General features: G+C 54.7%; 2 protein-coding genes across 8 annotated transcripts; one reads left to right on the top strand and one right to left on the bottom strand.

Annotated features, from left to right (window-relative positions):
* The first annotated feature begins 4,780 nt into the window (after nucleotides 1-4,780).
* On the top strand, nucleotides 4,781-7,724 carry TMEM218 (transmembrane protein 218). Of its 2 annotated transcripts, XR_005107824.1 has the most exons (4): nucleotides 4,781-4,906; nucleotides 4,990-5,092; nucleotides 7,165-7,388; nucleotides 7,583-7,724. XR_005107824.1 is itself a non-coding variant. In XM_037410056.1 (3 exons), exons 1-3 carry the CDS (start codon nucleotides 4,797-4,799, stop codon nucleotides 7,297-7,299), a joined length of 348 nt encoding a protein of 115 aa, XP_037265953.1. In that variant the 5' UTR covers nucleotides 4,781-4,796; the 3' UTR covers nucleotides 7,300-7,724. The 2 variants fall into 2 exon arrangements, 1 of the variants encoding a protein (XP_037265953.1); XM_037410056.1 differs by having other exon boundaries at nucleotides 7,165-7,724.
* A 5,118-nt stretch (nucleotides 7,725-12,842) lies between these two features.
* SLC37A2 (solute carrier family 37 member 2) lies at nucleotides 12,843-23,182 on the bottom strand. Of its 6 annotated transcripts, XM_037409989.1 has the most exons (20): nucleotides 23,089-23,182; nucleotides 20,552-20,633; nucleotides 20,370-20,457; nucleotides 19,952-20,030; nucleotides 19,630-19,765; nucleotides 19,119-19,195; nucleotides 18,857-19,023; nucleotides 18,394-18,431; nucleotides 17,974-18,156; nucleotides 17,711-17,801; nucleotides 17,570-17,632; nucleotides 16,976-17,061; nucleotides 16,033-16,081; nucleotides 15,653-15,726; nucleotides 15,093-15,171; nucleotides 14,879-14,976; nucleotides 14,467-14,531; nucleotides 14,140-14,188; nucleotides 13,578-13,610; nucleotides 12,843-13,100 (listed from the first exon to the last, which is right to left on the bottom strand). In XM_037409989.1, exons 1-18 carry the CDS (start codon nucleotides 23,145-23,147, stop codon nucleotides 14,146-14,148), a joined length of 1,557 nt encoding a protein of 518 aa, XP_037265886.1. In that variant the 5' UTR covers nucleotides 23,148-23,182; the 3' UTR covers nucleotides 12,843-13,100; nucleotides 13,578-13,610; nucleotides 14,140-14,145. The 6 variants fall into 6 exon arrangements, with proteins under 6 accessions (XP_037265886.1, XP_037265884.1, XP_037265887.1 ...); XM_037409987.1 differs by lacking the exon at nucleotides 13,578-13,610; XM_037409988.1 differs by lacking the exon at nucleotides 12,843-13,100 and having other exon boundaries at nucleotides 13,108-13,610.
* Nucleotides 23,183-23,424: the final 242 nt, after the last annotated feature.

Genomic DNA, 23,424 nt, shown 5'->3' with positions numbered 1-23,424 from the left:
AACTTAGCACTTCTCAGCCATACACGTCCTCCAAGAAGTCAGGGAGAACTATTTAACCTCCTGCATCTCCACTGCAGAAAGTGGACTGGGGGATTTAAATAGCTCTTGTTTACCACCGCCACCCTCCCGGCAGTATTTTTAGAGGGGTAATCAGATCCTCTTGACGCCTTCGCTTTGCTTTCTCAGGCTCCGCATCCTCCGACCCCATCCCTGCACCTGTTCCAGTTCATATCCAGGCAAACTGAACTGGAATGGGCTTTTCCCATTGCATTAAGCCGGGTAGTTCCTGGTGCACCCGAAGGCTTTGCAGAAGGAGGATGGAGGGATTCAGGCTGGAAAACCATCTCCAAGGGGTAAAACCTCTGGCCAACAAAAACGATGTGGAAATAATGGGCACAGAGGGCAAGTGGCACTGGGGGAGCGAGCTGTGCCCGCCTTTACCCATCTCTTAAAACAATAATATCCTCACTATCCTCAATATTGAATATCCTCAATAAAAAAAAATAAAATCCATTAAATATTTTTTAAAATCAATTCAATACATTTAAAAATTAATCAAATCAACTAAACTCTGAATATCCTCAATAATCTCCAAAATACGCCAGAAAACCCCCTAAAATATAACCTTATATATTTTATATATATATAACCCTAAAATAAAGGATCTTTCCAGGCTGGAGAATCCTGGGGCTCCACGACCATCTCACTCCTGTGCTGGTTCATAGCAAACCTCCATAAGCAAAATTTATGCAAATGAGGAGAAATTATGCGTTTGCACCAACACTGCAAGAGCTCACCTTTCGTCAGCCACTGTCCCCAGGCTCCCAGCCCACCAGGAGCCACCCCAAAAAAGGGGTCCCCAGCCAGGTCCCCACCATCTAACAGCATCCCCATCATAAGGCTTAAATACCTTTACAAGAGAGTAATTTAACGCCATCCCCAGCTTAAGCTCCATATCTATCGGGCGTGAAATTAGTTCCAGCAAGCTGCAAATTTGCCGCTAATAAAAATATTTAGCAATTCGCTAGTCTTTAAATCAGGAGCAGAATATTTTCTTGCTTGCATCAACGCCTGTTTCTTTTTAATTCTAATATTTGAGCGTCGGGGAGCTCCAGCCATAAAACTGCAAGTTTTACGACTGCGCAAAGAGTTTTAAATCAATTCCCTCAGCACTTTCAACTCCGTCGCCGAGAGTTTGATCATTTAATATCATTTGATATTAGACCATGTTGGTAATTTTGGCCACTGGGATGAGCCGGGCATGGTGAATTTGCAGTTTTTAACCAAAAAAAGGCTATCTTGACCCAAACCTTCCCTGTTTCCAAGGGCTGTTCCTTGAGTGGCTTCTTACAACAAAAGAGCTTTGATCCATGTGATCCTGCCTTGCAGCCCTTGAAGGAAGGTGACCGCTCTGCCCTCCTGGGCCAAGCATTTAATTAGCCTCGGCACTAATTGCATCTCTCTGCCAAGTCCATTTTGTCCAATTCCAACATCAGGATCTTTTTCATGCCTTTGCCAAGAAACACCGCAGTCCCCTGATCTTTTCCTTAGGAAAAACCACCTGCAGTGACAAAGCATCTTTCAAACTATTCCTTGGCGGAATAGCATCTCACATCCTTTGGAGACCACCTGCATTATCAGTATAATCTATCTAATCTAATCTAATCTAATCTAATATAATATAATATAATATAATATAAATAAATAAATATAAATATAATATAAAACCTTTGCATTGGGTTTTGCTGGGCTGCAAGCATCCAACAGACCTTTTAGCACGGCTTGTTGCAATAGGACAAGGGGCAATGGTTTTAAACTGAAAGAGGGTAGATTTAGCCTAGATATAAATAAGAATTTTTTTACAAGAATGGTGAAACACTGGAACATGTTGCCCAGAGATGTGGTAGGACGCCCCATCCCTGGAAACAGCCCAGGTCAGATTGGATGGGGCTCTGAGCAACCTGATCTGCTGAAAGATGTCCCTGCAGGAGGGCTGGACTAGGGGACCTTTAAAGGTCCCTTCCAACCCAAACTATCCTAAGATTCTATAACAGCATCCCGACGACTCTGCTTCTCCTTATTTAAAGCATGGTAATGCTCGAGAGCCTTGCCAGTAGAGGTTTTATGGTACCTAGGTTATTGACATCAAATACATTGGACCTGGAATTAATCCTTACCACATTGTTTGTCACCGGTTTGATGTGTCCTGTCCCCAGCACAAGGGTTTGGATGCAGATGCCACGTGGTGCAAATCAAAATTCTTGGAGAAACCTGGCTCTGTAATACCAGCAGACATCCCCGCACCAGCTGTTATCCTGGAAAAAAACAGCACAAATATTAAGTTTCTTGCAGGGTCATGCAATCACGGCAAACAATGCAAGAATCCTCTGATTTCTACGCCTTTCCTACTTTTTTAAATTCACATTTTATATTCAGCATTGCTTTTTTTTCCCCCCCTTTCTGTTTTTTTTTTTACAGGTGCAATGCAACTCTGACACAAGCAGTAAATGATATCAAATCCTTGGAGGTAAAAGCTGGAAAACAAACTCATTTTAGGACAGCAATAAATTATTCTTTGGCCATAAAAATCCAATCTTTGCATTCAACTGACCAGCTGCCAGAGCAGTCCCATAAGGCAAATCCCCACCAAGGCATTCCTGATGCTGGGGGGAGGCTGAGATAAAGAAGAGGTTGTTTAGGACGATGTGTTTTATTGCAGATGAGTTGAAGACATTTCTAAGGAAGGTTGTGCTTGGAAATATCACCCCGATGAGGCTGGTTTTCCCAGGTCCCTTCTCCCAATTCCTTAGCTGCAGATTTACAGTTTACCTCCATTGTGCTCAAAGAAACCCATAGCCCTGCTGCAATACCCTATGTGCCGTATAAATAAATATTACAGGGATATTTTGGGCTGCTGGGCATCATTTCAACTCCAAATCTTAGCGCTTGAGTTACCATCAGCCCAACTGTGATGGATACAACAGATAGGATTAAAACCAACAAGCAGCATGACTAAAACCTGGCCGCTGGATGTGGTTGTCGGGGCATAGGTCAGATTTATTCTTTGTCCTCTGGCCAAATATCTGGGATGCGTGATGGTCCAGCAGTGGGTTCAATAGCTGGATGATTCAAGCCCTCTGCTGCAACCTCTCAAACTTGCTTAATGTTGTCGTTGCTGGCATCAAGAAACCACCAGGCAGCACTGAGATGAAGGAGATAATAAATAGTGAAAAGACCCGGTCGATAACAGGAGAGGGTTAAAGATGCCACTATAAAAGCTGCGGATAAAAGGGAGAAGGGGAAATTCACTAAAAGAAAGGCCTCGTTTGCTGGTGAACAAAAATCAGCGCTTTTAGATGGAAAGCCAAAGGGTGGAAGAGGAAGCGCAGAAAGAGAAGGGTCCCTGTGAAAATGAGGCTGTGAAGAAGAAATTTGGGGTTTGATAAATTACTGGGGTCGAAAAATGCAAAGAAGCAGGAAAACAGAGAAAAGCAAAGAGAGAGTCTCAAACAACAGGAGCAAATTTATAATTTCCGATTGCCAACAGGAGTAGGAAGCGTGGGCAGTAACAGAAGACAAGGGCTGGGAAAATGATGCCTAAGACGGACATTGCCAATGTGGGGTTTGCAGAGGGAAAAAAAACCAACCACCCTCTCTGGTGGGATTAACGGCATGAGACAGTGCGGGAAGGAGTTTGCTGTCAAACATACGTTTTTAATATGTTGGCAGCTGGTTCCTACTAGATGCCAAGTAAAGGCAGGTGTCGGAGACAGTTTGCGCTCTGCTTGCCGAACTGGTTGATGTCACGCTGGCAACTTTGATTTCATCGCAGGAAAAGGCAGGTCGATGCCGCGCAGCATAATTAATCACTAGTTTATTCCTCCCATTGAAAGAAATGACAGAAAGAAAACAGCAGCTAAGTGACATTTTATGCAGTGAAAGTATCATCAGACTTCAAGTCATTGAGAGGAAAAACTGAATATATCAACATTTTTTTTTTTTTCCAAGTTAACTGGTAGATAAGCCCTGAGTACTGGCATCAAGTCACCCATCAAACCACACTGGCCAGTCTGATGGGCAAGGAAGAGGATTTGAAAATGGGTTTAAAATGGAAGCCCCTCTTGTCTTGGTATTCAAATACACTCGGTGCATTGACAAACCTGCTCAACTTGGTGTGGCAGCCCCCCGACCCCCACCATGGCTGTCCCACAGCCATGTAAGACCCTGCCATAGCCAGCCGCGTCTGCGTGCCTGTGTTAACCAAAGGGACCTGATGTCGGCCCTAAATATTTTGGGAACATGGGCAGATACCTTTCCAGGGTTTGGGGGCTGAGGCTTTGCTCGAGCAAGGTGCTCCCTGCAGCAGGGTGGGCAGGATCTTGCTGGCAGCTAGGGCCGGTGGTACAGCCTATACAACGAGCAACGCTGGCTTAATTAAGCACCGATCCGTTTGCAGCGGGAGCAGGGATAAGGGAAATCCCCGTTGCACCGGGACCACCTGCCAGAACCGGGATGGTGGACTCAGCCACGGGAAGGGCAGCGGCTGGAGGAGCGTTCGTGGAGTTACCGGCCGTCAGGAGGGCCAAGGCCAGGGCCCACGTGTACAGAGCCCTGTGGCGCGCCCCTGCCTCTCGCGGCGCGGGAAAAGCCCTGCCCCCGCCCCCGCGCCCTGCCCCCGCCCCCGCGCCCTGCCCCGCAGCCAATGGGAAGAGACGACCGAGAGGCGGGCGGCGCTGATTGGCTTGGCCACGGAGGCGCGGCGCGGTTGCTAGGCGGAAGCGGCCGTGGCGGGCGGCATGGCGGGCATGGAGCTGGGCGTTGGGCCGGGGGTGCTGGTGCTGCAGCTGCTCTGGGGGCTGGTGCTGTTGCTCTGCCTGGCGCTTTCCCGGGCGGCCGGGCGGGCCCGGTGAGCAGCGGGAAAGGGGGTGTGGAAGGTGCAGACCAGGCCGGCTTTGGTGCTGAGGCCGCTCCGCTCGCCTCTCCCCGCAGGCTCGCCGTGGTGCTGGTGACGCTTGGAGCCGCCGTTCTCAGCGCCGCGCTACTGCTCTTCCCCCGGGAGGACAAGGGTCCGCCCGCAGCCGTCGCCGATGAGGTGAGCCCACGCCGCGGCTTTGCGTAGCCAAGCGGGCCCGGGGATAGCGGGGCATTACCTCAGGGATGGGCCTTTATGTCAGAGGCGGCCCCCATGGGCGCCCCCAGGCCCTGGGGATGGGCCTTTACCTCAGGGATGCCCCAAGGTCGCCCCCAGGCCCAGGGCATGGCCCTTTACCTCAGGGATGGCCCCCCATGGGCACCTCAAGGCCTTGGGGATGGGCCTTTACCTCAGGGGTGGCCCTAAGGGTGCCCCTGGGCCCTGGGGATGGGTCTTTTCCTCAGGGGTGGCCCCCATGGGCACCCCCAGGCCCAGGGGATGGGCCTTTACCTCAGGGTAGGCCTTGGGGGTGGGCCTTTACCTCAGGGGTGGCCCCCAAGGGCACCCCCAAGCCCTGGGGATGGCACTTTACCTCAGGGTGGGCCCTGGGGATGGGTCTTTTCCTCCGGGTGGGCCCCAGCAGCTGCCCTAGGTCCCAGGGATGGGCCTTTGCCTCGGGGATGGGCCTGTGCTTCCTTTTGAGTCTCCTGCGGCTCCATCTCTGGTGCAGGCTCCTGTTGGTGCAGGCTGTGTCGCTCATGGAACAAGTATCTATTTATCTCTTTAACCAAATCCCTTATTTACATGCTGTTGTACATGACCCGTGGGTTTTAGCTCCCATTCTCCCAGGCCCAGGCCCAAGGGGCTCTGTGCAGGAATCCCACTCCTATTTTTTTCCCTCCCAGCTCAGCCCTGAGCTCCAGCAGCTGCTGCTCCCCCTTTGCCACCCCCTTGCGCAGTTTAGTCCACAGCTCTCCATCTTCCATCGCACCCCGGAGCGTGCCGATAGCCATGTGGCAGGGAGCTTTGATAATTTCCCCTCTAATTCTGCAGCCTTTCGCTTTGCCCCAGCTCTGTTTTCTATTTTGAAGCCTAGTAACTGCTCTTCAGCTCTCTTGTAGGTTACTACCGTGCTCAAGCGTGGAGCCATCTGCATTTTTAGACAGCGCCTTGTCTATGTTGACAGGCACAGGGATCTACCCCAGTTCTGGGTCACATCAGGCTGCCTGAGCTGCCATCTTGAGCTCTCCCACAGCTCGTTGGGCTTTGAATACACAAAGTTTTGTGGCGTTTTAGGTGCCATTTCCTCTGTTCTATTATTAATGCACATTAATTATTGCTTTTCTAGATCTTGATCTGTGTAAATCCTTACTAAAGATACTTGTAAGTTTTTTCTTTTCTCTGCCTTGCATGGGACCTGCTCGTGTAAAGGTTAGAAGCAAGATGAAGGGCAGCTGAGCGCGTGTTTGTGCCCGGGAGGCCGATGGAATGGGAAAGCGCTTGGTGGTTTTTTTTTTTTGGATCTTCAATTGGACTGGACCTGCCCTGACTATCAATAATACATGACTTGGGTTTTCTGCACTGAAACTCTGCTAATTGGCTAATTAAAAAGTGAAACGTGCAGAAGGAGCCAACGCTTTGCTCACAAGAGACTCTTTCTGCAGCAACACCAAGGCTGAGCGTGTGCTAATGCAATTTATAAAACTGAGCTGGGGGTGAGCCAGGCTTTGGGGTAGTCTCAGGAGCAGAGGATGATTTCGTAACCAACCTTCTTGCAGCTGGCTTCTCATTGTGTCTTGTCTTGCCACTGTATCCTCTTTTTAAAAATCTTTTTTTTCTTTTTCTCCCCATTTCCCCTCTAAAAGGGAAGAATCGTTTGCAGTTCCTTGCAGCACTGGTAGGTTCGTGACTGGGGAGTGCTGCTGCAGGATCTGACTGGCATTTCTTCCCTGTGTTCAGTACTGTGCTGCTCCTTTCCTCCGCAGTAGCTTTCCCGCGAGTGACTTTTTTCAGAGAAAAGAGATTCTTTCAATCATTTGTCACACACCCCACTTCCAACAGGGAGCTCCTATGTCAGGAATGAAAAGCAAGTGGAGAAATCTGGGGGAACCCCAAAGCTTTTCCTCCTGGGGTGATCTTCTCTGACAGTACTCTTTTCCAGGACATTGGCATGCTCCTTCCAGGCTCCCGGAGCAGACCAAGGTGGTAACATGTTTTGTGGTCTTTTGGGGTTTTTTTTCCATTCTCTGCAGATCGTGGACACCTTCTTTATTGGCCGCTTCGTCCTCCTGGCCGTGATGAGCCTGGTCCTACTTGGGTGCCTGTTCCTGCTCCTGATTTACCACCTCATGGAGCCAGTGCATGCCAAGCCACTCCACAGCAGCTAGCGACAGCTGGAGACAGCAATCCCTGAAAGAGGAAATCCCAATTTCATGGAAAATAAACCAGGAAGGGAGACCAGGAGACTGTTCTGGAGGTGAATGTATCGTTTTTTCTGAGCTCAGAAAGAACCGGCAAAGCAAGTGAAGTGTGTCGCTTGCATCCAGTGCTGTGTGTTTCATCTTGAAAAGCAGAATTTGAACTGAGCATGAGCACTCGCCTGACTCTCCAGGGGGGTTCAAGCCTCTGTAGACTGCAAAGGTGTTTTAACCTCTCTCTTCTCTTTTACAGGAGAGTTGAAATCCATGCACTTTGTACTACACTTCAGTGTAATGAACTGAACCGAGATGGTTTGTTATCGTTATCCACAAGAGATGGTTTGTTACCATGCCTTTTTCACCTTATTTTAATAAAACTCTCTGAGAAACCCCGACTCAGGCTTCATTTATTCTCCAGGAATGTCACCTTTTGCCACCCTTTGGTGCCAGTGTCTCTGAAAACTGCCTTTTGCTGTGGCAGATGTGGGGTTTTTTTAGGAAATTCAGCCTGTGGTTGTGGATTGTTGGAAACGATCCTTTTGACTGGAAACCCGATGCTTTGGAGTGAGGAAAGAACAACATGCAAAATAATGCCCAAACAGGCAAATTAAAATCTCCCTTCTGCAAGAATGCAGAGGAAAGCCAGGTCTCATCTCTCCCTGCGCTAAACAATCCTGCCAGCCCACAAAAACCCCTCCTGCTTTTCAAAGCTCAAGCGTCTCCAGTGTGTGTTGCCACCTCGAGTTGTCATCCTGGGTGGGGAGTTGAAGGCTTATGGTTTCTGCTACCCTAAAACATTGAAGTGTTGCTCACGCTAGTGCAGATGTTTGGAGTTTGTAATAGACTCCACTACCTTTCCTTTTGTGGGGGAAAAACGCTTTTTATGTTTTCCAGCAGCAGCGACGGGGTCAAATCCCATTTCTCTCCCAATTTTGGCATTGAAACTGGGGGGAACAGCCCTGCTGAAGTGTAGCAGGGAGACTGAGCCAAGCTGTTGGCTGTCAGATACCTCCGTCTCGAGCCTGTGCTGCAAATCAATCTGTTGATAGCAGCTTGTGCTGTACTTAACTAGCAATAATTACTGCTTTGGCTGTCTTAGCCATCCCTCAGTAGAGATGATTTCTTGCGTGAAGTCTCACAAGGCTTTTAGATTTCTTGCAGGAGAAAAGCATTTTGGTGGCCCGGAGTATCGTGTGACTGGTTTTGGAGCAGGGAAGGAGCCGTCACCATCTATGCTGTGCTGGGGAGAGGTTCCCACAGGTGCCTCGCAGTAGCTGGGTGAGGTGAGTTATGCTAGAGCTCGTGTTTTCCAACCCTGGAGGGATGGAGCTGCTCAGCATTTCACGGCTGAGTGGCCAGTGGGTATTGCTGTGAGGATAAAGCCGAGCGCGAGCCAGTGCCGCAGCCCTGAGTTGTGTTTGGAGGCAATATAGCCAAAAACCTGAGGGCAAGAAACACAGCTCTCATAGAGATATTTCCCCCCCACCCCCACCCGTTTTTAGAGATTCTTTTTCTTTTGGCTTTTTTTTTTTTTTTTTTTTTTTCATTTTGAACTGAAGATGGTGAATGGTAAATAAAAGAACCGGCCAGCTTCTCCCAGCCCTGTCCTGACAGTTGTCAGTCACAAAATATTAACATCCGGACATGCAAGATTAATAAGGCGGAGCGAGCGGGCTCGGAGATGACACTTCCCCTGCAGAAAATGCCCCAGGACACAGGAGCCCTAACTCAACCAGCTAAAAATGTGTAAGTACATTTCAAAAAAAGGGCAGAGGAGAGGTGTCTACTTCTGAGCTGCGTAAATGCTCAATCCCTTCCCATCCTGGAGCCTATGTCCAAGGGAGTTGAACTATCGTGTTAAGGAACACGCCGAGCATTTATGCAACACAAGCGCATCGGGTCTCTTGGTGATTTCGAAGTTATGCCTGAAACAAAATTCATATTTAATTCATCATCTTAATAACATTTATGAACACGAAGCTAGTCTCACAGCTCGCTCCGGCTCCATGGCTGCCGTGTCTTTATTCCCCGTGCTTGGTGTGCCGCGGTGGCAAACGGTGCCAGCCGGAGATGGCAGCACCTTGCCAGGCTTCCAGTCCGACAAATGGGGAAACCGCAGCAAAAGCGGCTGGCGCACTGAAAAAAAAAAAAAATCAACCCTAAAAGCAGGAATGTGAAGCTTTTTCCAGTTTCGCACCATAAATACACCCAAGATATTTGCTGTTTCTGTTGGCTTAATCTGGTTGTAACTGAAATGAGTCAAAAGGCTCGTGGTGCCGGGGATGTTTTGGGGAGAGCGGAACGCGACGCTGCAGGAGGAGGCCATTTCAGCGCTCTCCCAGAAACCCTGTTAATTGGGAAAAGAGCCCCCCCCCGGGACACTCTGAGCTCCATCCTCATCCCTCGCCACCCTCGGCAGCGGGGAACGACCGGCTGGATGAACTCAACATGAGCTCTCTCTGTGTATTTATTTATTCTGGGCAATCCTGCTCCTCCCCGTGCAGGGGCTTTCCAGACAGTTCCTGTTTATTTTTGGGAAAGGAAAGACCGCATCAATGAATCGGTATGAGCTGTAGCTGCTTTCCAACCAGCCCCAAATGGTGATTTTTTGCTGCCATCCCCCACCCAAACCTTCAGCTCCTGGAGGATAACCTTTCGCCAGCACATCCACCTCCATCTAGCACCCTGATTATTTTCTTTTGCAATTAATGTGCAGCAGGAGGGCGGGTTTGGCTTAAATCCCAATCTCTCAGTTGCTGGCAAAGGTGTTGGGAGCTCGGGAGGTGTTATAGCCAAGGAGCCCTGCTCCACCCTAGCTTTCTCCCAAAACTGCGAGCAAATGATCCTCCATTTCCTCTTGCAGGGTGGGAGCGCCGGGTGCTCCGTGTCCTGAGGTGCCAGCCCCATGCAGGCGAAAAATCCTGCTAAATCCAGCGAGAGAAACCTGTCATGCCAGAAGGGATGTTTACACAAGATTCTGCCTGCATCAGGAGGAGGGCGGCCAAGCTGCTTTCAGGTCAGGTGGGAGAACAGCCCTTGTCCCTGCTAAATTCCCTGCCTGGCTCGTTAGAAACGTGCAGGGATGCTCCCGCACTGGGATGCTGGTACCCAGCTCGCCAGAGGCTCGAGCGACCTGAGGGCAGCCGGTCCCTCCTGCCCGAGGCTGGGTGGCGAGCAGTGCCGGAGCAGGGATGGAGGGAGTGCAGGCGTCTGCAGGAGAAACTCCTCTCCTTGATTTAAGGTCCTTCAATGACTGCAATTCCTCACGCCTCATGCTGCGTTCTGCCGGCACTTAATTACCCTCACTGGTAAAAGCTGGCCTCTTATTTCCACCTTGACTTTGCTGACTTCAGCTTCCCTGCTGTTGAATCCCACTTTGCCTTTGGCTGCTAATTAAAAAGCCCTTCAGCGTTTGCCGGCTGCTCCTTGCATAGGTAATTACGGACCGTGACCCAGCCACCTCTTCACCTTCCCAGCAGCCCGGTGGACCGATAGCATTCCTCCAAAAAGACGTGCGACCCCTCCCCAGGCCAGCTCCTGGCAAAGCTGGGCTGAAACGGTATCGCTGCAGTGGGGGCCGTGGTGTCACCTATAGATCTGTGTTCACCAAACGGCTCCTAATGAGCTCGTTTCAGGCACGACGTGGTTTTTTCCCCATCCGCAGGACAGCAGCGGCCACGCGTTCATGCTCTCCTGTGATGCTGTGGGGCGGGGGCTCGTGGCGGGGGGAAAAGCAGCAGCCCCCGCTCCTGCAGAGGAGGAACGAGGCGAGGTGAGTCTTACAGACTTCTACCAAAAAAACTCAGCTCAGTTTAAACAGTCCTTTGGCTGGGGCAAACCCAGGGGATCCCCCCCCCCGGCTTTCCTGCCCACCCCTCAGTCTCAAAAATCTCGTGGAGATCTGGGGTTTTCTTTGGCATTTGGCTCTTTTTTTTTTTTTTTTTTTTTTTTTTTTTTTTTAAAGTTTGAAACTGCTGCGGGCTGTCTGCCCTTTCTCCTCGCTCCCAGCAGTGCAGCCAAGGCTGCTCAGACTTTCCAAACACGAGTGGGACACAGCCCAGACCTAAATTTGTCCCGGAAAAACTATGAGCAGCTTCAGCAGGAGGTGGTGGGGGGCGCAAGGAAGAAAAGGGGGAAAAAAAACCACCAAAGAGCCCCCAACCAACTTGCTTTTGCAACACCCCTGTGTGTGTGTCAGGGCTTGTGGGATCTTTTGCTTGGAAATGTGTTCTGCTGGCATCGTGGAGCCTTGTGCTGTCTGTCAGAGGCCCCGTGTGCCAGGAGCAGACCCCATCCCGACACCTCTTCCTACGGCTCCATCGCCGTTTGCCCCAGGGAGGGCGTTATTTTCCTGGGAGAAAGGGTAACTGGGGATTTTGCTTTTCTCTGCCTGCCCCATCGTTTTCCTGCTTTCTCCCCCAGGGACCTGCAGGCAACTGGCAAGTTTCCAAGCCCCATCGAGCATCCCTCCTGTCAGCGTGGAGGGGACTGAAGGCTGTCATCATCCAGCCACCAGCCACCTCCAACATGCAGCTGCCACTCTCCAGCTTCCCTGTCCCCTTGTCCCGCTCCATCGCCTTCCAGGGAGCTGATCCAACTGGCCAGCAAGTTTTCTTTTTTTTTTTTTTTTTTTTTTTTCTTTTTTTCCCCTTTGCTGATGAAATCAGCACTTAATAAAACCACATCAGGCCCAGATGTTTTCTCCTTGGGTTAAGATCCAAGGAGGTGAAGTCAATTAGAGTTCAGATTTATACTGGGCATAAACACAGCCCCTGGCCCCTGGTACTGCTCTCCCCGGGGCGGAGAGCCGGAGCCGGCCCGGGTGCAATCCCTGGATGGCGAGCAGGCTGGGAAACACACCCCGCAGCTCGTCAACGCCCCGTGCGCCCCAGCGCCTCGCACATCAAAGTCGGGGCCCCTGCCGTCAGCACACAGCTGGCTGCACAGCTGGCCCCAGCCTTAATCAAGTGATGCTGCCGGGGCCTCCGAGACCCAACTCTTCCCCGGGGAGCCTGCGTGGCTGACAGGCCAGCGGCGCCAGTTGAACCTCCTGGGGGCTCCTAATTACGCGGCATCTAACGAAGACCATCAGCTGGACCCGGAGCGGCCACAGTGTGTGAGCAGCTGGTTGCTGTGGGGGCTGATACACGGCTGCGGGTTCTCCTTTTGCAGCTAAATGGTATGAATTAGGAAATATAATAATTGGGAAGAATGCTGTTTGGGTTTGGTTTTTTGCAGCGGGATGAGACGAGGAGTAAAACCAGCCTAATCTGGGCTCAGTGGAAAGCCTGGGGATGCTCATTACTTAAAAGAATTGGTGCTTTGGTGGTGAGGCAGTGCTTTAAGTGCTTCGGCACCCTCCTCCTGACCAGTATTGTGAAATACCAAGTGCCAGGATGGGGCAGGCTCAGGAACAAGAGGCTGCCCGTGGACAAAAGCAAGGAGAGGGGTGCGATCACCACCCCTGGCCGAGCCCCACCAGGAAGTGGCATGGAGTAGCAACACCAGTTTTGCATGTTTTTATTAATAAAATGGCCAAGGGCAAAGAATCAGCCCAGAAAACCGGTCAGTGGGGGCCCTTGGACTGCTCCTGGCCGCTGCCTCCCTCCGAAGCAAACCCACGCTGGCAGTGCGAGCCCGCGGGGCCGAGCCTGAGCCGTGCCTTGGCTCTGCCCAGGTGAACCCATTCCCGGCGTGCCCCGGCCCCTCTCCTCCCTCCGGGCCTCTCGGCTCGGGGCGGCTCGCGGGGGGCACCTCAAAACTCCTTAAACCTGCAAAGGAGAGAAGCGAGGGGCTGAGCGCGGCAGGCGGCGGTCAGAGGTGTCAGGGTGGGTGATGGTGCTGCGATGGGTGATGGTGCCGCAGCACTGCCGGAGCGATGGAAAGGGAAGCGTCTCTGCTGGAAAAGCTCAGCCCCATCTGCACCACAAGCCCAGAGGGGAAGCAGGCGCCAAGAGGAGAACTGGCCACCGGTTTTGGTCTGGTCAAAGCTGAAATATCACCCAAGATACCCCCAGCCTTTGCGCCTCCTCTTTGCAAGCTGCTGAGGAGACAACGCATTCCCAAAGCTCCATTCCCCAAACCAGCTGCTTCCCCAGCACAAAACAGCCAGATTTTTGGTGTATACGGCGGCAGGATGGTGCCAACCCAGCCAGGACAGTCCTTGCCCCAACCAGCCCCGGCACAAGAGAGCGGAGCCCCACAGCCCTCCGCGGGCGGCCGGGGAAGGAGGTTTGGGCTGCACTTACCGCAGCGCAAGGCCCAGACTATTGTTCTTTCACCTGCAAACACAAGACATAAAGGACCAAACGTTCGCGGGAGGTCTGGCACCCCCACCACCGGGACTGCCTGTGGCCCCTCACCCCTCAGCGCTCGCAGGGGAGGGGACTTCGGTGCGATGGGAGTCGGGCCAGTGCTGATTTGGAGATTATTTATACCCTCACTGCAGTGATTTGGCCGTGGATTTGATTAGTGAGCCCAGACTCTGTGTTAATCAAGCTCATTAGCACAGGGGGCAAGTCAGCCTATAAATTTGGCCATTTTAGGTGCATTAATCAATGCCAATCGATTGGGTATCTGGGCTAGCATCTCGTGAGTCAGCTGAAGGCAAGGATGCGCCGCCCACCCGCCCGTCCACACTCTTCCTCGGCCATTGCAATTTCATCCTTTGATTCCCAAGCTTGATCTCAGCCTTTACATTTTCACTGGAGAGGCTGTGTCTAGGCTGAGCCTGCCAAGCGAAACTCGAAATCAGGGCGAATCAGGCTTGCATTTGCATTTAATCCTTGGGGCTCAAGCGGAGATACTCACACTGAGCTACTTCCCATCCAGCACTGACTCTGTGAGCTGCACGCTAGAGCTACAAAGATACAAGGATGGCGTCTTTAGCACCAAGGGAGTTTCTCGAGGCTCAGGTGGCTAAAATCCCCTGGGTGCTGCCCTGGCTCGAGGTGGAAATGTCTCTCTGTGCCCACAGGAGTGAGACATCAGGCAGCCGGCCTCGCGACGCCTGACGTGATGCCCGTGCAGTGATGCAGCAGTGACAGCAAGGGATAACACACGTCTTTCCAGAGCAGCATCGATGCCGTGTTTTGGCACTGTGGGACCAGAGGCCACCCTGGGGTGGTACGTACGTACCCTCTCTTCCTCACCATGTAGCCACACCACCCACGGACTTCTTTGACCACCACACGAGTGAGGAGCTGCAGAGGGAAAGAGGGGGGGGTATCCTTGTGGGGCTGACGGGTCTGCAGCCACCGGAGACTGCAAAGCCATCAGCCCCAGCGTGAGCATTTCCACCACCAGGAGGGAAATTTTAAGGCTTTTGCAAGGGAAGAGCGCGTGAGCTACAACCATGAACAGAGGAGGTCATTGGAAAAAGCCAAATGAATGGAGGCAAAGGTCTGGAGAGCATACGGGGCTTTGCAATATGCCCAGTACCTGGCTGTTCCCAGGGACCATCCCTGCCCTCCAGGGGCGAGCGGGCAGCTAAAAGGGAGCCCTTGAATATCCAGGGGAGCAAAACAAGTCCCAGCGAGGAGCAACCTACCAGGCAAGCCAAGACATCGGCTGCTATCAGCATGTAGAAGACGTTATTCCAGCCCGTGGGAGAGATGATTCCTGCGAGCAGCGGCCCCAGCGCAGCACCTGTGAGGGGACATGAGCCACATTAGGCGATGCCCTGTTTGGGGGGGGGAGAGGGGACCAGGACCCCCCCCAGCACAGGGGGAAATCAGCGCTCTGCATCCCCCAGGCATACATACCTATGGATCCTGTGCCATCAATGATGGCCGTGACAGTGGAAAGGGCTTTGGCATTGCCTTTGAGAGACTCGTGGGTTCCCTGCAGGGATGGAGGAGTAAAATATCAAAAAGAAAAACAACCTCGGGGGCCACAGCTGGCAAGTCCTAGTGTGAGGCCGTTCACACCCCGGGCGGCAATTCCCATGTATCAGACCCAGCTGTGGGCAAAAAGATCCGAACTCGGACGCTGCCCGCAGCCAAACCCCGGTAAAACCTGGATCGCCAACAGCGAGCAGCCATCCCAGGTTTCCCAGCAAATTTTCCCACTCTGTGCTCCGAGGGAGGTGCAGCAGGGCTGAAGTAGAGTCACACAGCCAAGGTAATGGGACAAAAGGCTGTGTTTAAAGGAGGGTGTGAACCGCAGCACGAGGTGTGAGAGCCCTGCCCTTCTCCGCTGGGCTCCAGAGGCATTGGGAAACAGCTAAAATGCAGAAATGGAAGCAAACATCCCTCTGGGAAGAAAGGGAGCCGCTTGTGGGTGTGCAAGAGCGGCGTGCCAGGGTCTGAGGTGTGCCTCTTACCAAATCTGCCGAAACTGCTGTCGTGATGAGAGCATAGGGTCCGTTCACCAGGGCACCGCAGACTATCAGCATCGCTGTGAGGAACATGCCAGCCGCCGAGATACCCAGGAAGAGATTAAATCTTTTAAGTGCAAGGAACAGCAGGACGTTGGGGCCATCATCCCCGGCCCATGTGTGGCCATTGCTGTTCCACACATCCACCTCCCGTCCATCTCTGTTTTCCCCCAGACATCCCACCCCGCGGGCAGCAAAGACTCATCCAGCGCCACCCTCTCCCAGATCCTGGACCGGGAGCTCAGCTCCAGAGGAGAAATAAAGGCAAGTGAGTCCGCAGCGTGTCCCACCGCCCCTTCAGCGACAGGCGCTGGGGAGCTCCTTACCTATCGACGTGCCGATGCCGTTCTGGCCGATGTGGTTATACAGGAACAGCTGGAAAAGAGACACGAGATTAACCAGTCATGGTTATTCCAGCTGTTTTCCCAAGCGTTTTCCTTGCAGCAGCACCCTGGGGACAGGATGGAGAAGGTGGGGACTTGAATTATCACGGGCGCCAAGCTTGGCAGGCTCCTGCCGCTACGCAGCGTCGGGACAGGAGAGCCCCAGCCGGGATGGGGAGCTGAGCGTGCCCTTGGCTCTGCGTCCCGCCGTCTGCCTGCCAGATGAAATACCTGGCAGCCGGCGAACAGAGGTGCTGCCGCGATTTATGGCCCAGCGAGGCTCACACGCCTCCTCGCCGGCTGAAGGCAGACGGGAACTCGCCTGCCGGCACTGCGGGGGGACGGGGAGGTGACGCAGCCCCTCTGCTTTTCAGCATGTGCCAGCCTCTTCGGAGGGGAGAGGCTCACAAGCCAGCGCCAGCCAGGCTTGGATTACAGCTAATTAGCCGCCTTTTTGTGGCGGCAAAGCCAAACGAGCGCCTTGCAGGTGCTCGGGAAGGACGGCCCAGCCAAGCGCCGGTGGAGCATGAGGCCATCGGCACGGGGGCTTTTGGGATGCAAAGCAAAGGGACCAAGCTGGACCAGCTCAGTGGAACCCCCAAGGCTTTAAGACAGAGCAGGGCTATGGCAGGATGGAGGGGAAAAAAAACCATAATGGGGTTTCTTTTTAGCTGTCAAAGACTCTACAATCCCCTCCCAGCCCCCCGATCTGCACATCCACCCTGGGAACATCTGGGCACGTGGATCGATCCCCCAGCTCTCATCTCGGCCGAGCGCGTGACCAGCTTATCCCGGGTGCTTGGGAAGAAGAAGGCAGCCGTGACTCAAAGGAGCTGGAGGAGAGGAAACCCTCGTGACTGAGGTTTTTCCCTATGTGACAACGCACCATGGGAGCAGCGACGATGAGCATCACGCAGCACGTGGTGGCTCTGCCGCCGGTGTAGTCAGAGATGAGGCCAGCAAAGATCCCCCCTGCAAGAAGAAGTCGCAGGTGTCAGTCACGCCACCATGCAGCAGCAAAGCTTTGCCCTAGCTGAGCCCAAAATCCAATGGGAAGCTGCACCGTGGTGCTCTTTCATCCCCCAACTTTTGAGCAAAATGCCCCCAAGGCTAAATATAATAATATCAGAGTGAAGAGCTTTGATTTATCCCTACCACTTTCTCACTGCAGATGGTTTCCCTACACTTGCATGCAGCTCTGCTCTCCTCCACGCTTGTAAAATGTATTATTAATCTAAGAAAAAGGAGAGCCTGAGCAAGCGAGACCCGAGGAAAGGTGTTGTGATGGTCACGTGGATGGCAAAATAAAAGCAAGGGGGTTTTGCTGCCTACTGAGTGCTATGAATGCCGAGTAAACCTCACCATGGTGCTCCAGGGAAAAGGATTGTGCTACCTACCTGTGGAGGGGATTTTCAGTCAAGGCCAGGATTGTCCCCAAATCAATCCCGATCCACCCCCTCTGCCCAGGTATGTGACAAACCTAAAATGCCCCCAGCGTCGAAGAGGGTGGACAGGTCCCCAGCTTCCTTGGCACCAAAATGAGCTGCGAGGGAGAGAAGAGGGGTGAGGAGATGCTCCCCTGAGCAGGCTTGCTCCTGCCTCACCACCCCCAAAAACTCACCCACGTTCACGATGTAGAGGGGCAGCCAGTACAGGAAGGTGTAGCTCACCAGCTTGGCAAAGAGCAGGCAAAGGGAGAACTCCACCACACCCTGGGAGGAAAGGAGAAGACATCAGAGCCTCCTCCTCCTCCCAGCTTCCTCCAGAGGGTGGGTTTTCCCCCCAGTTTTCTGCCCTGTGGGCACCCCACTGATGGGGTGAGCTGCCCTGGTTTTGCTCTTTCCTCCATCCCCATCACGATGCCAGAGGCATCCTGCGACTCACGGGTATCCGGAGCGCCCCGAGGAAGCTGATGGCTTCGGGCTCCTCAGCTGGCTCCTTGGGGCTGTCGGAGCACTCCGCAGTGCTCTGGCCGGAGATGCTCAGCGGCCCCTCGTTGGACGTGACCGCTTCGGGATCCTTCGCATTGGTGGTCACTCCTCCAGCATCCTCCTCGTTGGAGGCCATCTAAAAGCAAGCCAAGAGCAGGAGACGTGGCTCTCATTGCTGGAAGGAGCTGAAACATCCAGTTTGCTGCCAGAATGTGACCCGGGGGATGCTTACACCAGAATAGCAACGAGCATCCTCTGTGACAACTGAACATCGCTCTGATTTCTGATGTTATGACCTGATGCCCTGGTTGTTTCACTGTAAAGAGCGACCACCCCACCCAGGACAAGCCCACTGGAAATCGATTCAACTCACATGATGCAGAGGTGGACTGCAGCCAACGTCCTCGGGATCTGCAGGGAGAAAGGAGATCCCGTGAGAGCCTGGACCAGCCCTGGTCCACCTGCTCTCCCTCCAGCATCTGACACTGCAGAGGAGAAACGTGGGGCTGGGAACCCCCAGAGCTGGGCAGCATCTCCAGGTACTCGCTTCCCAGCAGTGAAAACCCCCAGTAAAATCCCAAAGGGCTTCGCAAATGTTTCTAAGAAAGACAGGCTGAGAGGAGCAACCAGCACAGGGGCTGAGCCTGCCTGGATGACCCCAAAGGATGCTGAGCATCCCCGTGGTGGTCATGGTCCACATCCCTGCTTGCCACAAGCTGGCAGTCAGTATTTGGGGTTGCCAAAGACACTTGGAGACGAGTAAGGTGAAAAATTGTGGCCCTGCTGATATCAGTGTGACACCAGTCACCTGCGGTGCCCCAGATGATGCCACTCACACTCCACCAGGAAGAAGAAGCAGACGATGCCCACGGCGGCGATGATGATGCCGGGCACGATGAAGGACAGGCCCCAGGCAGACGAAACCCAAACGCCAGCGATGAGTGACCCTAAGATGTTGCCGACGGACGTGTGGGAGTTCCAGATGCCCATGATCAAACCTCTCCTGGAGGGGACAGAGCCAGGGTCAGTATCGCCAGGGCGGCTGCCGGGGCTGGCAGGGACCAGGACCGGGGTGGGACATGCCGGAGAAACACTCACTTTCCTTTCCCAAACCAGTTTCCGACGCATGCCACGACGGAGGGCCAGCCCGTCGTCTGCACCAGCCCGTTGCAGACCTGGCAAGAGACAGGCAGCACCACGCGGTGCCGTCGGGCACCTGGCACGGCATGGACTCGATCCACACAGCCCCCCATGCCATTTTGGGCTCAAAAATAGCCACCCCCATCCCAAAACTGTCAAGAAAACACCCAGTTTGGGTTGGTTTTTTTTCCTGCTGGGGCAATCTGGAGCCATTCGGATCCTTCCCGTGGCTAAATTGGGAGCGGCTGGTGTTGCCAAACCGCCTGCCCGCCCTGCTTATCGGGACAGGCACACTCGGTGGTTTCGGCACCCACGCCACGTGCAACCAGGTTTTGCAGGGAGTGGAAATGCCTCGCATTCCCCTGCTCGGGAACTGGGCCACTCTTGTCCCCAAAAGCCACCAAAAAACCCCTGGATGAGGCCATGGTGGTAAAATCCAGAGCCAGAGCATCCTCCAGCGCGGACGCACCTGCACGAGGATGAAGTACCAGAGGACGTGGATGTCCCAGAAGTAGCCGAGACCAAAGAGTGCGGTGAAGAGCCCACTCAGCACCATCCCCCCCGACAGGTAGTAGCGCAGGGGGAGGCGCTCCCCGAAAATGCCACTGGGGAGAGAGGGAAGAGCGCAGCCAGGAGCTGTCACGGGTGATGCCACCAACGTGTGTTACCGCACTGAGCTAGTGCCTGAATCCCAAGTGGATCCCAGTGCCCAGCTCCTTTCCCATTAGCATTCCTGGTAAACTGGTGCATACTGGTGTGTGGAGGGAAAGGGTTGCAAAGGACTTGGGTACCTGATAAACATCCCGATGGCATAGGCCACCAGGAAGGCATTATCCAGCGCCCCAAAAAGCTCCTTGTAGTTGTCCCCATCTGGAAAAGAAATATGGGGGCCACGTCAGCCTGACCCCCGTCTTCGTCCCCTGTCCCCAAAACCCTCCTTCCCGGGGGGCGGCTCTCGGAGCATGGCCGGGTGCCATCGGCATTGGGACCCGCTCCCATCCCAGCCCCGGTTTCACCACCCGCTGCTGCCCTTCGGCCCGGGAGCACCGGGCAGAGGCGTGCCACTTAATTACCTCCGGCTGCCTAACGAGCAGCCGGCCCCCTGCCAAAATCTCTGGCCACGACCTGGCTAAGGGCATGGGGGGGAGCCCATCTCTGCTGCCATGGGGGTCAGTTTTGGGGTGATGGGGGGGGGGGGCTTAGCCTTACCGAAGGGTGCCCAGCTGCACCACGTGGTGCTGTTGGAGTCATTGCGGGGGTTCGGACCCAAGGCTGAGCAATTGGGGTGCAGCTGGCTCTGCGGGGGGAGGGAAGGGGTGAAAGCGGGATGCTCAAGGACCCCCCGTGTCCTCTCTCCCCGCAGGTGTGGGGGGTGCGAGGCTGGAGCTAACCTTGACGATGCTGATGGGTTTTCGGGAGAGGTGGTAGCTGGTGTAGCAGAGGAAGGTCAGCACCAGCGTCAGTCCCCGATAGCTGCAGGATAAAGCCAGTAGAGAGGTCAGGGGTAGGGGGGCAAGGATGGGGACGGGGTGGGGGGGCCTGTCACCATCCCAGCTAGCAAAGCCCAGCCTGGCAGGGATGTCTCGGCTATCTCCAGCCTCAGCGATAGCCGTGCTCTTCTTTCCCCAACCCCAAAATTCATGCTTCTTGAAGAAAACTATCAGGTAAAGGCGGCGAGAGCCACCGCCGTGCCAGGTTGAAGCCACTCCGGATGCAGATGTGACTTTAGGATGCACACATGCAGCTCCGGTGCCATTTAACCTGTGGGGGTCTGAGAAACACATGGGAAAAGGGGAAAAATGGGGTCGTTTCTGCTTGTTTCCCCAACAAAATATTCTCTCAGCACCAAACGGGGACTCTGCTGCCGGACCGGTGAGCTGAACCGGCTCAGGCAAGCCTGTAGGGAGGCGACCACGCACATTCCTCGCCAAAAATTGCTAAGGATGTGGCTTAAAAAGATCAGCTGAGCTTTGGGGAGAGTGCTCATCAGCATTTCCCCTTCCCCAAGCAGCTGTCCCAGCAAACCGGGGGGTGAGCAAGCACCTTCCCGGCGTCACAGTGGAAACAGGGCACCAGATCGCAGCTGATTCATCATCATTCCCATTGCTGATTATTAAGACAAACTGGGAAAAAAAAAACAACTGGGGGTGGGTGGGGTGGAAAAGGGTCTGGGCTCAGGGATGGGCATGCTGCTGCCAGGAAAGCTGATGGATAAAGCCTGGAGAATCCAAAATAAGATGCAGCGTCCTCCAGAGCGGGATGAACATCTCCAAGGGGTCTCATCCTGCATTTAGGGAGGGTTTTGCAGAGGGTTTTACGATAGTGCAGTGGATTTGAGTGGTCAGGGGCAGCTGCGGCACCGAGAAGTGTCACGGGTTACTGAAGTTTAGAAGAAAAAAAAAAAACATTGTGGGTTGGTTGGTTTTTTTTCAGTTTTAACCCAGCCTACCCCTCTTCTCCTCTTCACAGTTTCGATTTACTAAACAGCAGCAAGTACAGGCACCCTGCAAATCCAGGGCAGCTTCGAGACTGCACAGCAGCTGAAAAATTGCTGGTTCCCACTCCCAAAAAATAAACAAACCCCACCAAAATCACCGCTGCTGGCTGCAGGGCTGACCAGAGGGGAGCAGAGAGGCCACAGCGAGGAAGGGGAAGAGAAACTCCATGTGCGGTACCCGACTGGGCCGAATGCTTGGGGTTGGTTTTTTTTTTTTTACCCCATGTGTTCTGGCAGGGAAAATTACTGCTGATGGAAAAGCACGGGGGTTGTTTGGCAACAGGCTTTCAAAAAATAAATACATTAAATAAAATCAAACCAGCAGCGAGCTTGTCACCTCGCTGAAAAGGAGGGGAACCAGCGTTATCTCCGTGTTGGCCACATCCCACCGAAATTTGAAGGCAAGGGCCTGGCACATGCGGGAGGGACAGTTTGAGGCTCAGCGCGTGCTGCTGCCCATCTCGGGGTCCCCGCGCATCCCCCTGCAGCCCCGCAGTGGCTGCGTGGGGCTCGGTGCCCTCCGGCCCTGCGAGGGGGGCTCCAGCTCCGGGCCATGCCCAGCCCCCAGGATCGCTGCCCGTGCTGCACCGGGTCCCATCTCAGGGAGGACCCAGAGCCCAAGGGGCGATGCTTGTCCCCGGGCGAGTGGCCACTGGTCCAGGGCCAGTCCCCATTCTGGTGCTGGTCCCTGGGCAAGTGACCCCCCGCCCAGTGTTGGTTCCTTGGGGCAAGGGAACCCTGCTCCAGTGCTGGTCCCCACCCCAGTGCCAGTCCCTGGGTCCGGGGCACATCCCAGTGTCAGTCCCGGGGCAAGTGACCCCAGTGCTGAGCCAGTCCCCAGCCCGGTGCCTGTCCCTGGGTCTAGGGCACATCCTGGTGCTGGTCCCCGGGTGAATGACCCCAGTGCAGAGCCGGTGCCCACCCCAGGGCTGGTCCCCATCCCGCTGCTGGTCTAGTCCAGGGCTGGTTCCCGGGCAAGTGACCCCGGTGCACAGCCGGTCCCCATCCCCGTGCCGGTCCCCGGGCGACTGACCCCGGGGCAGAGCTTGCCCCCATCCCTGTGCCGGTCCCCTGGTCCAGAGCCAGTTCCTATCCCGGTGCCCGTCCCCATCCCGGTGCCGCTGCCCGCACCCCGGTGCCTGCCCCCCATCGCCGGGTCCCGGTGCCCCCAGCCCGGTGCCTGTCCCAAGCGCGGTGCCCCGGTACCCCAGGTCCGGTGCCCCGGTGCCCCCAGCCCGGTGCCGGCCCCGAGTCCGGTGCCCCCAGCCCGGTGCCCCGGTGCCCCCAGCCCGGTGCCTGTCCCCAGGCGCGGTGCCCCGGTACCCCAAGTCCGGTGCCCCCAGCCCGGTGCCGGCCCCCTCCCGGTGCCCCGGTACCCCCATCCCAGTGCCTGCCCCCATCCCGGTGCTCCGCCGCCCCCCTCCCGCTCACCGGCTGTCCCGGGGGAGGGCGCGGAGCAGGCGGACGCCGGGGGCGAGCGCTGCCCTCATGACGGGCGGCGGAGCTGCCGCTGCCCCCGCGGCTCCTTTTCACCGCCCCGCGGGGCCGCCGCTCCCCGCCCCGGCCCGGTCCCGCCCCGGCCCGGCCCTGCCCGCCTCCCCCGGCCCCGGGGGGCGACACCGGGGCGGCCCCCAGCCCCTCACCGCGGGGAGCGGCTCCCGAACCGCCTGGAAAGAGGGAAACATGAAGCCTGGGACACACACACACACACAGGGGCCGCGGGGCTCTGGGATGTTCCCCAGATGCTGCTTATCCAGCGGAAAATGC

The sequence above is a fragment of the Falco rusticolus genome, chromosome 16 (assembly GCF_015220075.1).
Source record: "Falco rusticolus isolate bFalRus1 chromosome 16, bFalRus1.pri, whole genome shotgun sequence".
Lineage (NCBI taxonomy): Eukaryota > Metazoa > Chordata > Aves > Falconiformes > Falconidae > Falco > Falco rusticolus.
This window is presented reverse-complemented; position numbering and strand designations above follow the sequence as displayed.

Excerpts from the sequence above, each read along its gene's own strand:
- TMEM218 (XM_037410056.1), top strand. The coding sequence starts at position 4,797 with ATGGCGGGCATGGAGCTGGGCGTTGGGCCGGGGGTGCTGGTGCTGCAG. Across the intron at positions 4,907-4,989 it reads CGGGCGGCCGGGCGGGCCCG|GCTCGCCGTGGTGCTGGTGA; the intron begins GTGAGCAGCGGG and ends CTCTCCCCGCAG. Across the intron at positions 5,093-7,164 it reads CCGCAGCCGTCGCCGATGAG|ATCGTGGACACCTTCTTTAT; the intron begins GTGAGCCCACGC and ends CATTCTCTGCAG.
- SLC37A2 (XM_037409984.1), bottom strand. The coding sequence starts at position 23,147 with ATGAGGGCAGCGCTCGCCCCCGGCGTCCGCCTGCTCCGCGCCCTCCCC. Across the intron at positions 19,196-19,629 it reads GGTACTTCATCCTCGTGCAG|GTCTGCAACGGGCTGGTGCA; the intron begins GTGCGTCCGCGC and ends GTCTCTTGCCAG. Across the intron at positions 14,977-15,092 it reads TGATGGCACAGGATCCATAG|GTGCTGCGCTGGGGCCGCTG; the intron begins GTATGTATGCCT and ends GTCCCCTCACAG.